The following is a 16644-nucleotide window of genomic DNA, read 5'->3' on the forward strand; positions in this document are numbered from 1 at the left end:
GAAAAAAACAAAAATTATATATATAAATGGAAAAAACCGACAAGAAGTAGTAAATGTAAAAAAATTATATATTAAGAACCAGAAAGATATACAAACTAGTAATGTTACTAGTGGAGGGTGTCCAGGTTCTTGGCGTTTGGAACAAAGAACTGGACAAAACACACAAACAAGGCAAGGAAAAAAATGAAGCAACAAAAGCACAGATTTATTGAAAACAAAAGTACACTCCACAAGGTGGCAGCCCGCAGAGCATAGGGGCTCAACAGGCATGTGCCAGAATTTTTCTGGGGTTTAAACACCCTCTACAGGTTTCCTATTGGTCACTTGGTGTACACCCTATGTAAATGAAGTAGTGGCCCGTAATCGGCCCTAGGTTCCCTTAGGTTGCTTTGTGCAACCAGAGGCTGAAGTGAAGTTACAAAGGTTACACGCTATGCAAGCATCTGATACTTTCAAATTTTTATCTGCCACGCAGAAGAGGTGATGGAGTTTGTAAAGGGACCAGTCTCCAGTCCTTTCAGTGGGTCCTTTCCTTACTTAGGTGGGGAAAGGGAAAGTTGGGGTTTTCCTTTTGATTTAGTTCTAGGAAGTCAGCGTGAATCAGTTAGGTTTCCTGCCTCCAGACCCTATTCCTCTGCCTCAGTAACAGTTATTTTCTCTAGGGAGGGAGTGTAATTTCAGAGGCAAAGTATGAATATATTTTGTTAATCATTTGTATTTATTTATTATTTATTTATTTTGAGACAATCTCGCTCTGCCGCCCAGGCTGGAGTGCAGTGGCAATTACCTCTCACTGCAGCATCGAACTCCTGGACTCAAGTGATCCTCCCGCCTCGGCCTCCCAAAATGCTGGGATTACTGGCGTGGAGACTTCAGTTTTAAGTGAGAACGTTTTGCAGTACTTACTTAATATTAAGAAATAAAAACAACTTAGAGTGGGGGAAACAAAAGCCACTGGATTAGATACGAGTTCTAGTCCTTAACGAAAGTCACTTAAACTCTGTTTTGGCTTCCTCGTCTGGAAGATGAAAATGGTAATATAACTGACCGAGTAGGGTTGCTGTAAGTATGAGTTAGTGTGTAAATGTTTACAATTACGCATGGCACACAGCAAGCGCCACGTTTTCTATCAGGGCTATTCTCACCTAACGCGTAAAACAGGATGGCATGCCCAGCGGGATCCGGGCCCTGAGTTCTCAGGCATTGTGATTGGTCTCAGCATATGACGCAAGGCGGGTTTCATTAATGAAATTGCTGTCAATTAGCGAAGGGCTGAAACCAGGCGAAGAGGGCGGTCCTTTAGAACCACACTTGCGCGACTCGCTCCTCTCTTTTCAGGCTTAGCTACTGCGCATGCGTCTGGCCCTCTTGAGGTCCCGGCGTGCCCCGCAACAGCTTCCGGCGTGACGCAGTAGAAAAGGTGGCGTGGCTGGCGATTCGTGTTCGTGAGGGCCTTTTCTGGTGAGGCGGGGCTTAAGGGTTGTGGCTCTGCTCTCTGTCTTGAGACTTTCAGATTGCACTCTGGGTTCCTGGACGCAAAAACTCGGAGTGGCTGCGTGATGCAGAATTAACTGGGTCCTCTGGGGACGCGTGGGGAACGTGGCAGTCCGGAGTGCCGGCTTTGTTGCCCTTCGGAGCTCCAGTCCGTTCAGGTTCCCCAGTGAGGCCTCCTTTGAAGGGCTGGGTGCCTTTTGCCATTCACGCTAAGAAAACACTCGTTTCCTAAAGCTCGATTGCGCCCTTGTGCTGAGCGGTGGGGACACGAAGACAGCACAGAAACGCTGTTTACTCTCAGCGAGCCCCCAAACTGTTGGAGTGGATAAACCCACCAGAAACAAATTACAGCGTTAGGCGGGTTAAGATGGAGCACCCTGAGAGATGTTACAGACAGGACCGGAGAGTTCAGAGGATCAGGATGCTTCAAGAAGATGGGGGTAGTGGCGTCATCAATCCTCATCCTGGGGTTTTTGTCTTTGATGGTGCACTCGTTGAGGACATGAAATTTTTCTTCCACATTTCCGATATCTAGGCTCAGGTGCCCTTCCCTGGTTGGAAGGGATAGAGACCAGCTGTCTCTCGTGTTTATTATCTATGAAAAGGATGAAGTAGGTCTTGGGGACTTCAGGAGGGAAAATTTTGGTGAGCAAAGGCACTAATATGTCTCTAGACCAGGGGTTCTCAACCAGCGCCCCCCTCCCAGAGCACAATTGACACTGTCTGGAGACAAATTTTGTTGTCACTACCGAGGGGTGCTACTGACATCTAGTGGGTGGAGGTCAGGGATGCAGCTAAACATTCTACAAGGTCCACAGGGTTCCCACCCCACTCCCCAACCCCAAGAACTCAAAAAACGATCTGGCTCAAAATGTCAGTGTGCTGAGGTTCTGAAACCCTACCCTGGAATGACAGCGGAAATGGAGAGACAGCAGATGTTGGAGACATCTCAGCGGAAGAGTAGTTTTGTCTCTTTTTTTTTTTTTTTTTGAGACCGTGTCTCGCTCTGTCGCCGAGGCTGGAGTGCAGTGGCGCAATCTCGGCTCACTGCAAGCTCCGCCTCCCGGGTTCCCGTTATTCTCCCGCCTCAGCCTCCGGAGTAGCTGGGACTACAGGCGCCCGCCATCATGCCCGGCTAATTTCTTGTTTTTGTATTTTTAGTAGAGACAGGGCTTCACCGTGTTAGCCAGGATGGTCTCGATCTCCTGACCTCGTGATAGGCCCGCCTCAGCCTCCCAAAGTGCTGAGATTACAGGCGTGGGCCACCTCGCCCGGCCTCATTTTGTGTTCTTTATAATGCTTAAGTATTTGATGCGCAGTTGGTTAATCAGGTCTGATGAGCCCAGTCTTCCTCTTATTTTTTCACCCGTTCATTTGCCAGATATCTGTTTAGCACTAAACACTATTCAAGATGCTAGAATTCAGCTTTGAGCTGAAAAACCTTACATTCTTGCGGGGGGTGACAGACATTAAACTTACATGTCAAGTAGTAATATATGCTATGAAGTTCCTGCAAGTTGGGGTTTCTCTTACTACCATCACGTACCATTTATTTACTTTCGAGTGCCAAGCACTGGACTAGATACTTTACTAATATTTCTGCTCTTTTCCTGTGTCCTGCAAAGTGGGTATTATTTATTTATTATTTAATTTTTTTGAGAGGGAGTCTTGCTCTGTCCGCCAGGCTGAACTGCAGTGGCGCAATCTCGGCTCACTGCAACCTCGACTTCCTGGGTCCAAACGATTTTTCTGCCTCATTCTCTCGAGTAGCTGTGATTACAGGCACCCGCCACCACGCCCTGGTAATCTTTTTTGTATTTTTAGTAAAGACGGGAGTTTCACCATGTTGGCCAGGCTGGTCTCGAGCTCCAGACCTCAAGTGATCCAGCCGCCTCGGCCTTCCAAAGTACTGGGATTACAGGTGTGAGCCACCGCGCCCAGCCCTGCAAGGTGGCTGTTATTATCTTCAGATGATAAAAAGCAGATCGCAGGAGTTGAATAATTTGCCCCAAATCACTTAGTATGGAGTTGAGCTTGGACTTAAACCAGATTCACCTGAAGGATAAAGTCTGTATTGTTTCCACTGGTTAACGTTGTGTCCCACATACGCAGCTGGACTGAATGGCATGAGAAATCTATACCTTCTTTCCTAGGGTTAAGAAAGTGAAGTAGAAACGAACTCACACTGACCTCTTTCTGTTTCCAGAGTAGAGTTTTTATCAGACCTAGCAGGAGGTGATTCTTCAGAGTTGCAGCAACTGAATTAGGAAAATAATTATAAGAATGTGGTCATGGAAAGTGAGTAGTTCTTCTATAATAGGGGATGTAGCATCTTGAAGGCCTAACTGAACTGGGTGAGCCATTAAGACATACAGGGTTTATCCTATATCTTAACTTTGACAAAGTTGTGTAATGATTTTACTAATATCAAGAAAGTCATACAGGTTATGGGATTGGCTTGAAATCAGTTTCTGGAGGTTCAATTCCTTTTTCGTTTAGGTTTTCACGTAGATTGGCTCTTCGAATGTATGGTAAGGTGGTGGACAGCTGTAAAGTCACTCTTAATTAGTAGATGCTTGTTCAATTGTTAGAACTTTTCGTTTTGAAGCAAAGGCTTCTCAGATTATGAAAATTATTAGTATGACTGCTGTTAATGAGATAAATGAGCCTACTGATAAGATAACATTTCATGTGGTGTATGTATCAGGTTAATCAGATAACGTCGACGCACACCAACAGGCCGAGGAAGTGCTGTGGGGAAAAGGTTAAATTAACACCTATAAGTATAATGATAAAGTGGATTTTAGCGTAGGTCTGATTAAGTATATAACCTGAAAATAGGGGGAGTCAGTGGACAAAGCCTCCTGTGATGGCAAATACCGCTCCTATTGATAGAACATAGTGGAAATGGGCTACACCATAATATATGTCTTGTAAAATAATGTCTAATGATGAATTAGCTAGTATAATGCCAGTTAAACCTCCTACTGTTAATGGGAAAATGAATCCTAGGTGCTCAGAATATTGTGGGAGATCATTTGATACTACTGCCGTGCAGTGTAGCTAATCGGCTAAAGACCTTGACTCCAGTAGGGATAGCAATAATTATAGTGGCAGAGGTGAAGTATGCTCGTGTGTCTACGTCCATTCCTACTGTAAATATATGGTGAGCCCATATGATAAATCCTAAGAAGCCAATTGATATTATGGCTCATACTATGCCCATATACTCAAATGGTTCCTTTTTTCCAGAGTAATAGGTTACGATATGGGAGATTATCCCGAAGCCTGGTAGGATAAGGTATAGACTTCAGGATGACCAAAGAATCAGAATAAATGTTGATACAAAATAGGGTTACCCCTGCCAGCAGGGTCAAAAAAAAGTAGTATTGAGGTTACGGTCAGTTAATAGTATGGCAATGCCAGCGGCTAGGACTGGGAGAGAAAGGAGGAGAAGTACTGCCAGAATGAGGACTGATCAGATGAAAAGGGGTGGTTGATATTGGGATAAGGCTGGGGGTTTTATGTTAATAACTGTAATAAAGTTAATGGCCGCTAAAATAGAAGAAACACCTGCCAAGTGGAGTGAGAAGATGGTTAGATCCACAGAGGCTCCTGCTAGGTTTCCTGCTAAAGGGGGATAAACTGTCCACCCGGTTCCAGCGCTGGCTTCTACTGAAGATGCAAGTAGGAGTAGAAAAGATGGGGGGAGAAGTCAGAAGCTCATATTATTTATCCGGGGGAATGCCATATCAGGTGCACCAATCATCAGAGGGACTAGCAAGTTGCCAACACCCCCAAATATGATTGGTATTACCATAAAGACAATTATGACGAATGTGTGGGCAGTAACAGTAACATCGTAAATCTGATCATCTCCTAGCAGAGTTCCTGGTTGGCCTAATTCTGCTTGAATTAGAAGGCTTAAGGTGGTGCCCGCTATTCCCGCTCATGCGCCGAATACTAAATATAGTATTCTGATGTCTTTGTGGTTAGTTGAAAACAATCAACGATTAATGAACATAAGTGGGAAAAGGGTAAAATGGCTGAGTAAGCATTAGACTGTAAATCTTTTTTTGTTTGTTTATTTGAGACGGAGTCTTGCTCTGTCCTCAGGCTGGAGTGCAGTGGCTCAATTTCAGCTCACTGCAACCTCCGCCTCCTGGGTTCAAGCGATTCTCCTGCCTCCTGAGTAGCTGGGACTACAGGCATGCGCCACCACGGCCAGCTAATTTTTTTATTTTTAGTAGAGACGGGGTTTCACCATGTTGGCCAAGATGGTCTCAATCTCTTGACTTTGTGATCCACGCGCCTTGGCCTCCCAAAGTGCTGGGATTACAGGCGTGAGCCACTGCGCCTGGCTGAATTTATCTTTTTAATTAAGATTGGGATAAGAGCTAGTATGTTCATTTCTAGGCCTGTTCAGATGAGAAATCTATGTGAGCCTAGCATTGTGGTAAGAGTTCCTGTGAAAATAGTAAGGGAAATAATAAGTTGAGCTAATGGGTTAATTAGTACAGTAAGGGTATAACTAACATTTTTGGAGTATGGGCCCGATAGCTTAGTTAGCCAACCTTACTTTAGGACTTGGTGTAATGGGTAGCACAGAGAATTTTGGATTCTCAGGGGTGGGTTCAATTCCTTTCGTCCTAGAAATGAGAGGATTTAAACCTTTATTGTTTACTCTATCAAAGTAATTCTTTTGTCAGACATATTTCCTATGTTTGGGGTGGGATGCTGGAAGTTAGAATAGGCATTGAGATACATCATATGCAGAGTGCTAGTGTAAGCGGTAGGAAATTTTTTCATAGAAGATATATAAGTTGGTCATAGCGGAATTGGAGATATGCTGTTTGAATTCATAAAAACAGGGTGGTTAAAGAAAGGTCTTGGTAATGAAATTTGTGGTATAGAGTTCTGGTGAATATATAGTGTGTAGTGCTCCTAGAAAAATGGTAATAGTTAAGTCATTTATTACGATAGTATTCATATATTCTGCTATAAAGAAGAGGGCAAATGAACCTGTGGCATATTCGATGTTAAAGCCTGAGACTGACTCTGATTCTCCTTCTGTTAGTTCAAAAGGGGCTCGGTTCATTTCTGCTAGTGTGGAGATAAATCATATTATGGCTAGGGGTTATGATGGTAGAAGCAGTCAGAGGAATTCTTGCGTTGTGATAAATGCATGTAAGTTAAATGAGCCACTTATTAGTAGAACTGATAAAAGGATAATGGCTAGAGTGACTTCATATGAAATTGTCTGGGCTACAGCTTGTAATGTGCCGATTAGTGCGTAATTTGAATTAGATGCTCATCCTGATCATAGGATAGAGTAGATGGCTAGGCTTGATGTGGCTAGTATAAATAGGAGGCCTATATTAAAATTAATCAGAGCATCTGGTATGCGGAGGGGAGTTCACAAGAGGAGAGCGATCAAAACAGCTAGGGTTGGAGCAGTAGTATAAAAGGTAATAGTAGACGCTGAGGGACGTAAAGGTTCTTTGACTAAAAGTTTTATTGCATCAGCGAATGGTTGAAGCAGTCCATGGGGACCTACAATATTAGGTCCTTTGCGTAATTGTATGTAGCCTAAGAGTTTTCATTCAATGAGTGTGAGGAATACTATAGCGATTAAAGTGGTAATAATAAGTAGGAGAAGATTGATTATAGGCATATTGTTAAGAAGAGGAGTTGAACCTCTGATTTTAAAGTTTTAAGTCTTAGGTAATTGCCAGGGTCTGCCATCTTAAACACTGTTTAAGATGGTAGAGTGTGTGATGATTTGTTAGATTGAGACAGCATCATTTATGGTGGCAAGGGTGCTTTGTGAAATGGGCCCTGTTTCTCTTGTCCTTTTGTACTAGGAGAAATGTTAAATAGTTAGAAACCGACCTGGATTACTCCGATCTGAACTGAGATCACATGGGACTTTAATAGTTGAAAAAACGAACCCTTAATAGCGGCTACGCCATTAGGATGTCCTGATCCAGCATTGAAGCTGTAAACCCATTGTTGATACGGACCCTAGAATAGGATTGTGCCGTTATCCCTAGGATAACTTATTCTGTTGATCAAATTATTGGGTCAGTGTGTGTTAACTTGCTTAGACTAGTGCGGTCTTAGTTTAGGTAGTTTGGAGGTTGAATTATGCTCTGAAATAAAAGAAAATTTTTATTTTTTTATTTTTTATTTATTTATTTTTTAAGACAGAGTCTGGCTCTGTTGCCAGGCTGGAGTGCAGTGGCACGATCTTGGCTCACTGCTGTCTCCACCTCCTGGGTTAAAGCCATTCTCCTGCCTCAGTCTCCTGAGTAGCTGGGATTACAGGCGCATACCACCACACCCAGCTAATTTTTGTATTTTTAGTAGAGACTGGATTTCACCATGTTGGCCGGGATGGTCTCGATCTCCTGACCTCGTGATCTGCCCGTCTCAGCCTCCCAAAGTGCTGGGATTACAGGCGTGAGCCACCACACCGGGCACCCCAACCAAAATTTTTAATGCAAAGATAGTAGGCTAGGGCCTGTAGGCTTTTTTTGAGTTTCTATTTGCATTAATGAATTAAAGCTCTATAGAGTCTTCTCATCTTATTTGTTTATACTGCCTCTTCATGGATAGGTCAATTTCACTGACTGAAAGTAAGAGACAGCTGAACCCTTGCGTGGCCATTCATACAAGTCCCTATTTAGGGAACAAGTGATTATGCTACCTTTACAATGTCAGGATACCGCAGCTGTTGAACATATGTCACTGGGAAGGCGGTGCCTCTGATACTGGTGATGGCAGAGGTGATGTTTTTGGTAAACAGGTGGGGTAAGATTTCCCGAGTTCCTTATACTTTTTGTAATCTTTCCTTAGAGCATACCTGTGTTGGATTAATGGTATAAATAATAGAGTATTTATTCTTTACTAATATTAGGCTGTTAACTGTCAGTGGATTCTGGTTTGATATAAGCTTATGCAATGGAGAATGTCTTCATGTTACTAATATTAACATTATTGCTTCTATTAAGTAATAGATTAGTCTAATGTAATGTTAGGAGTTCAATAGAGTGATTAGGATTTAAAATAATTGGATGTTGAGCTTGAAAGCTTTCTTTTTTTCTTTTTTCTTTTTTTGAGACGGAGTTTCGCTTTTGTTGTCCAGGCTGGAGTGCAGTGGCGCAATCTTGGCTCACTGCAACCTCCAACTCCTGGGTTCAAGCGATTCTCCTGCCTCAGTCTCCCGAGTAGCTGGGATCACAGGCATGCACCACCATGCCTGGCTAATTTTGTATTTTTAGTAGAGATGGAGTTTCTCCATGTTGGTCAGGCTGGTCTCAATCTGCTGACCTCAGGTGATCTGCCCACCTCGGTCTCCCAAAGTGCTGGGATTACAGGCGTGAGCCACCGCACCTGGCCTTGAATGCTTTCTTAATCGGTAGCTGCTTTTGGGCCAACTATGGTGGTAATATTTTTTACTCTCTGGAGGAAGGTTATTTCCTAGGGTCTAAACAGCTGTCCCAAAGAAGGACAATATTAAGGATGGGAGATTTGTCTCCTGTGAAATGCATCCTTTCTCCTCTGCAGGTTATGTTCACCTGGTCCTACTCTGAATGAGAATCTCCTGATTCTTGAAAGACCTGCTCTGTGATGGAGGGATTGCAATGCCCAACAAGGTGTGGGCACTTTACTTAAGTCCTCAGTGTCTGAGTCACACCTCTCCCCCAAACAGATCAATACAGCTGGCTTTCTGCTCAAGAGATGGCCAAAGGCCAGGCGCAGTGGCTCATGCCTGTAATCCCAGCACTTTGGGAGGCCTAGGCAGGTGGATCACGAGGTCTGGAGTTTGAGACCAGCCTGACCAACATGGTGAAACCCTGTCTCTACTGAAAATACAAAAATTAGCCGGGTGTGGGTGGCGCGTGCCTGTAATCCCAGCTACTCAGGAGGCTGAGGCAGGAGAATCGCTTGAATCCGGGAGGCGGAGGTTGCAGTGAGCCGAGATCGCACCGCTATACTCCAGCCTGGGTGACAGAGTGAGACTCCATCTCAAAAAAAAAAAAAAAAAAAAAAGAGAGAGAGAGGGAGGGGGCCAAAGTGGGACCAGCTTGGGGCTGGGTACTGTGCTGCACGGTGTGACAGCTGTGGATCTGGGGTGGGAGCAGCCACAGACCTTCCTGCACTGCCCTAAGCCAACAGGACCCTGATGTGCTCTGTGTCCCTGGCAGCTGTGGTGCTAAGACCTTGACTGCTCTATTTTTTTTTTCCCTCTTTCCAGCTTTTATTTTAGGTTCGGGGGTAAATGTGCAGGTTTGTTACACACGGGTAAATTCCATGTCGAGGGGGTTTGGTTTACAGATTATTTTGTCACCGAGGTAATGAGCATAGTATCCAATAGGTAGTTTTCCAGTCCTCACCCTCCTCCCACTCTCTACCCTCTAGTAGGCCCCAGTGTCTGTTGTTCCCCTCTTTGTATCCATGTGTACTTCTAAGCTCCCGGTTACAAGTGAGAACACGTGGTATTTGGGTTTCTCTTCCAGTGTTAATTCGCTTAAAATAATGGCCTCCAGCTCCATCCATGTTGGTGCAAAGGACATGATTTAATTCTTTTTTTTGGTGGTGTAGTATCCCATGGTGTATATGTATGACATTTTGTTTATCTACTTCACCATTGATGGGCATCTAGATTGATTCCACGTCTTTGCTATTGTGAATAGCGCTGCAAAGAACATATGTGTGCGTGTATCTTTTTGGTAGAACGATTATTCCTTTGGCTGTATGCCCAGTAATGGGATTGCTGGGTTCAATGGTAGCTCTAAGTTCTTTGAGAAATCTCCAAACTGATTTCCACAGTGGCTGAACTAATGTACATTCCCACCAGCAGTGTATAAGCATTCCCTTTTCTCTGCATCCTCACCAGCATCTGTCATTTTTTGACATTTTAGTAATAGCCATTCTGACTGCTTTGAGATGGTATCTCATGGGGATTTTGATTTGCATTTCTCTTATGATTAGTGATGAGTATTTTTTCACGTGCTTCTTGGCCACATGAATGTCTGACTGCTCTTCTAATTCTGTTCTGCTCAGCTGCAATTGCCCCGCTCCACGTTCAAGTGTTTAGCTCTGGCTTTCAGGAATCTCTGTTACCATACCTCTGCTCTCTGAGCCCATACAGGGATTTCTGAAGGGGTGAGGTAGGGTGTCAGTGATAGGGTTTTTTTTCTCTGGGATTATGGGGGGAGTTGCCAAGCTCCTATTAGAGCCAATGAAGCCCCCTTCCTCAGGGACTTTCCCAAGAGAAGAGCCAGAGCTCATACTCAGGACCATTCAGACCATAAGGCCTTATAGAGGAACCCAGTGACTCCAAGAAATGGTGAGACACAAAAGAGTCTCAGGCTGGAAGGGGAAGAATCCAGGGATGAGAGCTCATCAGTGCCTGTGACATCATAGACATGACCGTACAGTTGTGTCATGACCAGAATTGGGGGAAAGAAGCAGGTGAAATGGTGGTGCAGCTGCCAGACTGAGAAAGCTCATCAGTGCCTGTGACATCATAGACATGACCGTACAGTTGTGTCATGACCAGAATTGGGGGAAAGAAGCAGGTGAAATCGTGGTGCAGCTGCCAGACTGAGACAGCTCAGTTCCTTATCTAAGCTTTGTCATGTCCTCCAGTCCTCCCTTCAGAAAGGCCCATATTCCATGATAGCCCCTAGAAGGGTCATGTCTTGGTGTTTTGCACAGAACTCTTTGGGTTTCTCCATTAACTTAGCTACTGTGCCCAGCAGCCACCAGAGGCCCCAGAAGAAGAAACCAGCAGGGGATCTGGCTGCCTGGGTTCCTCGGGAGTGGTGTCACCATCAGGGGTGGGTGAGATCACCACAGCCACACTGTGAAAGTTTCAGAGTTTTCACTACTTACAGATCCTCAAGATAGGCAGGGTGACCAGAGAGAGGCAGACAGCAGTCCTGAGTTCCAGGTCTTATGCAGTGACAGCAGCTGCACACTTGTGGGAGAGGACTTCTGTTAAAGGCTTATTTGGGGGTAGCATGTCCTAATTTCATGGAATTACTTTCCACTGAGTCCTTCAACCACTTCTAGCAGCAAAGGTAGTTGAGCAGTTTGGCATGAGGCTGGAGTTACAACAGGGCTCTGCAGAGCGACTTCTTGTCTATCTTGGTCAGCCCTTGCCAGGCAACAATCAACTGTGGTTTCTTCATTACTCCTCAGACACTTGGGACATTCATGGTGACCTATTGGCACCCAAGGAAGAGAACCTGATTTTAATTTGGACTGATAAGCAAGTTTTCTGAACAGATTTATAGGGATTAGTTTAGTCTGGACAGAGTGAGCCGGAATCAAAAGATACTGTTAATACCAGAGGACTAGAAGATCCCATGTGGAGATGTCAGGTGGCTTAGCCATTGAGAAAGAATGACAGTAGAGCTGAAATGGTCCAGAGCCCAGGTATTCAACAAAGGCTAAGAGCCAAGGTAAGAGGGCAAAGGGAAGGTGTGAACGAACGGGTGAAGCCCCACTGTGTGCTTGGCCAGCCCCACAGAGCTCTCTGCTGGTGCTTGGGGGTATGAATTCTACTTCTGACATGTCAATTTATGTCACCATCTCCTGTGCCTGGGTCTAAAGTCTTGACTTGTAAAAGAAAAAAAAACAACAACTGGGGATTCCAACAGACACTACCTTGATGGTAGGTAAGCGGGGCTGGGTAACAAGTGAGATCTCTGATTCCTTCCTTTCTTCTCTCTCCTCTTTTCTTTTCTTTTTTCCTTCCTTCCCTCTCTCCCTTTCTTTTCTTTCCTTCCTTCCTTCCCCTCCCTCCTTCCCTTTCCTCCTTCCTTCCTTTCCTTCCTTCCCCTCCCTCCTTTCCTTCCTCCCTTCCTCCCTTCCTTTCTCCCTCCCTTCCTTCCTCCCTTCCTTTCCTTTCTTTCCTTTCTTTCTGACAGACTCTTACTCTGTCCCCAGGCTGGAGTGCAGTGGCGTGATCTCAGCTCACTGCAACCTCCGCCTCCCAGATTCAAGCGATTCTCCTGCCTCAGCCTCCTGAGTAGCTGGAATTACAGGCGCACGCCAACAGGCCCAGCTAATTTTTGTATTTTTAGTAGAGATGGGGTTTCACCATGTTGACCAGGCTGGTCTCGAACTCCTGACCCCAGGTGATCTGCCCGCCTTGGCCTCCCAAAGTGGTGGGATTACAGGCTTGAGCCATCACGCCTAGCTCTTTCTTTCTTTTTAAATGGGTCTCTTTTTGCCTTTTCTACCTTTAGACTGTAAAAACGGAGTGAAAGTGAAATGGAAGTAATGAAAGGTTTTGGAATTGATTTGACCTATGTTCAAAATCTAGCTCCTCTCCCTTGGAGCAGTGACCAGGTCTTCCATATCTCTCTTTGCCTGGCACATTATAAACATACCTGGGCAAAATAAATAGCAGTTTTATCATACTGTATTTAATGAACAAATGAACTCACTGACCGACTGAAGAATATGGTGTTGGGAGAGTTGTAGATGTAGCCATCAGTAATGCCTGTTGGAGGTTGTTTGGCGCTTGTTTATCCTGCCTGGTAAAACTCAAGACATATCCAGTAATAGCTGGCATATGTGAAGCTTTTACAGTGTGGTAGGTTACATGTAAATGGCTTCCACACATGAAAGCACTTAACCCTTTAAACCCCTCTGAGAGGTAGACATTGTCATCACTGACTGTAAGATGAAGAGGCTGGGCTCAGAAAGGTTAAGTACTTGTGTACTTACTTACCTACTTACATAAGTGTCCAAAGACACACAGCAATAGGTTATAACAAAATTAGAAGTTAAATCTGGTTTGTCTCACTCCAAAGCCCTCACTACGGCACCATCCTAACACTTTTTGGTGGAATCTGTAGAGCTGGAGGTTCATGCGTTGTCTGATACTGACCTTAGGCCCCAGTGTCCTCTATCTCTAAGAAAGGGGTTCATGTCTCTCAAACAGGCATAAGCACACAAAAGCACTTGGAAAACTGCCCCAGACTGACAAATCAGAATCTCTGGTGGTGGCATCTAGGAATCCTCATTTAAAAAGAGAAATTACAGATGAGGGGAAAATGTCCAGCTCTTTCATTTAGTCACTGTGCAAGTCACCTAACCTAGGAGAGCAGGTATGAATTGGGGCTACCAGGAAACCAAGACTTTACTTACAAATCTCCATAAATCTTAAATCTATGAAAAACTCGACTTGCCCCTGGAACGGCCAACTGTAAGGGTAGTGGCTGAGCTGCTGCAGGAGTACAGCTTCCTCCAGATGCCACACAGGTCAACACCAAGTTCACAGCTTTCAGGCTGACTGCCATGGGGAATGGTGGGGCCGCTTGCTAGAGTCTCATATTCTCTGCAAGTGAAGAACACTCAGTCCTTCTCTTGGTCTCTACCCAGAAACCAAGTTATGGTTGAGTCTATTTCCAGGACTGTGAGGAGCCAAGGATTCTGCCTGTGATGAAGTGAGCTATGAAATGGGTGCGTTTTTGTGCCAGGATCCCAGAAGTTCTGGGCTGTTTCCAGACTGAACTCACAAGAGAAGCAGCAGAGAGGTAGCCGGAGGAAAGGTGAATGAGGCGCCCAGCTCTTGTTTGGCTCTGACCGTCTAACAGCCACTGTCAGCTGAGGAGCCATGGTAGAACTGTGGACCAGTGATGGCCTGTAGGCTCTGCCCAACTTCTCTGGGTTGTAGCGAGATGATTGATCCAGTCTACAGGGACTGGTTAGGAATCTTTGGAAAAAAGGAATAGTGTCAATTGAAAAAAAATTATGTCAACTAGTTAAAATGTTTCAGTGAGGGAAGGAGGTATGGAAACTGTGTAGAGAGCCCACTGTGTAACTTACCAGGGAATGACCTGGTTTTTTAATGGGCCTCTGAAGGGCTACACCAATCCTGGAGGGTAGTATTAGACATAAGAGGAAATCTGTAGACTTGGGGTCTTCCTTTTGTACAACATACTTCAAATACATTCTCAAGTGGTTAGTGTGGTATTGGGCTTGTTAAGCAATGGAAAGTCAAATGGTGAGGGCCTGTGGTCAATTGACTGAGAGAAACAGCCCTGAACTGTCATTCTGAGTGTACCCTCCTGGTGGAAGGTATGCACTAGGGTGCTGAAGAAACAAAGATCTTCCTCACCATCCTTAATCAACAGCAGTTTAGTGAAAATACCTAACCTGGTACTGATAATGCAAGGTGCCCAAAACAATAGCTGTGCAGCCTGAGGAGCTGGGTTATTTGCACATCCAGAGCTGTGTCACAACAAGTTGAAGTGTCTCCAGATGAATGTCACAAGGAGAGCAGCAGCCATGTGCCAAAGCCCTGTCCCCTCCATGAAGAAATGGACCAGAGGACATTGAGGAGCCAACCTGGCTGGACTCCTAGCCCCCAAGACCCAGCCCAAAAGCTAAGTGGTAGTAAACATTCTCTCCTAGAAGAGTTACATAAAAGACTTAGTAAGAAGAGAGCCCTCTGCACCCTGGGAAACCTGGAATATAATTCTGTCTTTACTGTGGATTGAGCCAAAGACTGTTGTGTGCCCATCCTTCCTCCCTCTAAGATGTATTTCCATTTCTAGAAGAGGGATGACAATTACTCTCCCTCTCAAAGATACCACTTAGAGGGCCTGCTTTCCATGTGGGGTTGTATCTCTCCTTTCTTTCTGTGAATTACTTTTCCCTCTCTGACCTCCACTTATTTGAGTTTCACCCATTGACCCAGATAATAGTAGGAAAGCCCTAGTAATAGACATAAATGAGAACTCTCTCCTTCACCTCCATAACTAATCTATCACCACTACATTATGTTGACTGTGCGCCCAAAATGTACAAAACCCATCCACTTTTTTCTGTATCCACTGCCATCACTAGACTAGACAACTGAGTTTCTAGACCTCACAGCTAAGAAAGTCTTACCTGGTCTCTTTGCTAGTACTTTTTTTTTTTTTTTTTTTTTTGAGATGGAGTCTCACTCTGTTGCCCAGGCTGGAGTATAGTGGCCCAATCTCGGCTCACCGCAAGCTCCGCCTCCCGGGTTCACGCCATTCTCCTGCCTCAGCCTCCCGAGTAGCTGGGACTACAGGCGCCCACCACCACGCCTGGCTAATTTTTTGTATTTTTAGTAGAGACAGGTTTCACCCTGTTAGCCAGGGTGGTATCGATCCCCTGACCTCATGATCCGCCCGCCTCAGCCTCCCCAAGTGCTGGGATTACAGGCGTGAGCCACCGCGCCCGGCCCCTTGCTACCACTTTTAGCTCTTCTGACCTATACTCCACACAGCAGCCAGAATAAGAGAATTGTGTCTTTCCCTGCCTAATTCTTCAGTGGCTTCCCATTATACTTATCATAAAATCCAAACTCTTATCATCACATGTGATAATAAAGTCCAGTCAGGAAAACAGAAACCATTCTTGATGTTTCAAAGAGGGGACTTAATGTAAAGAATTTGTAAAGTGGGTGTGGTAGAATTGAAAAAAAAGTGTAAAGGGAAAACTGCAGTGACAGAGATAGTAACTGTAGGAAACAGCTACCACACATGGGGTCTGGATAGAGAAAGGGTTGGGTTTACCAGACCTTGGAAGCTTGGAAGAGAGGCCCCGCAGAGCTGGGACTTGGATTTGGCGAGGGTGCTGGGGGTTGGGAGCTGGGCAGTGTTGCCTGACTGGTGCTGATACCTCTGAAGAGTCCAATGTGGCTGCTTCTGGAAGAAGCTTTGTTCACTGCTTTTTTTTCCCCCTTAACATGGGGAATCTTGCACGCTGGAGTGCAGTGGCGTGATCTTGGCTTACTGTAACCTCTGCCTCCTGGGCTCAAGCCATCCTCCCACCTCAGCCTTTCGAATAGCTGCAAGCGCGTACCACCACTCCAGGCTAATTTTTTATATTTTTTTGTAGAGATGGGGCTTTGCCATGTTGCCCAGGCTGGTCTCAAACTCCTGAGCTCAAGCGATCCACCCATCTCAGCCTCCCAAAGTGCTGGGATGACAGGTGTGAGCCACCACCCCTGGCCCTGTTCACTGCTTTATGTTTGGCTCCAGTACCTCATATATTGTAGGCAATCACATGTTTCCGGAATAAATGAATGTATTCTCCCAACCCTTACCTGTCTACTTCAGGTCATCTAGAGTGGCTGACAAGCATGGATTG

At 45.1% G+C, this 16644-nt stretch overlaps 1 protein-coding gene and 1 long non-coding RNA gene across 2 annotated transcripts in view; one reads left to right on the forward strand and one right to left on the reverse strand.

The window, feature by feature from the left end:
- The first annotated feature begins 1378 nt into the window (after positions 1–1378).
- Positions 1379–16644, forward strand: part of LOC107968777 (uncharacterized) — a 32832-nt gene continuing 17566 nt past the window's right edge. Inside the window, exon 1 of the long non-coding RNA XR_001710196.4 lies at positions 1379–1461. This is a non-coding gene — a long non-coding RNA (uncharacterized LOC107968777). The remainder of the gene's footprint in view (positions 1462–16644) is intronic.
- MTRNR2L4 (MT-RNR2 like 4) lies at positions 7316–8544 on the reverse strand. Its single transcript, NM_001193632.1, has one exon. The coding sequence runs from the start codon at positions 8161–8163 to the stop codon at positions 8077–8079; it is 87 nt and encodes a 28-aa protein (NP_001180561.1). The 5' UTR covers positions 8164–8544; the 3' UTR covers positions 7316–8076.

This window comes from Pan troglodytes, chromosome 18 (genome assembly GCF_028858775.2).
Source record: "Pan troglodytes isolate AG18354 chromosome 18, NHGRI_mPanTro3-v2.0_pri, whole genome shotgun sequence".
Lineage (NCBI taxonomy): Eukaryota > Metazoa > Chordata > Mammalia > Primates > Hominidae > Pan > Pan troglodytes.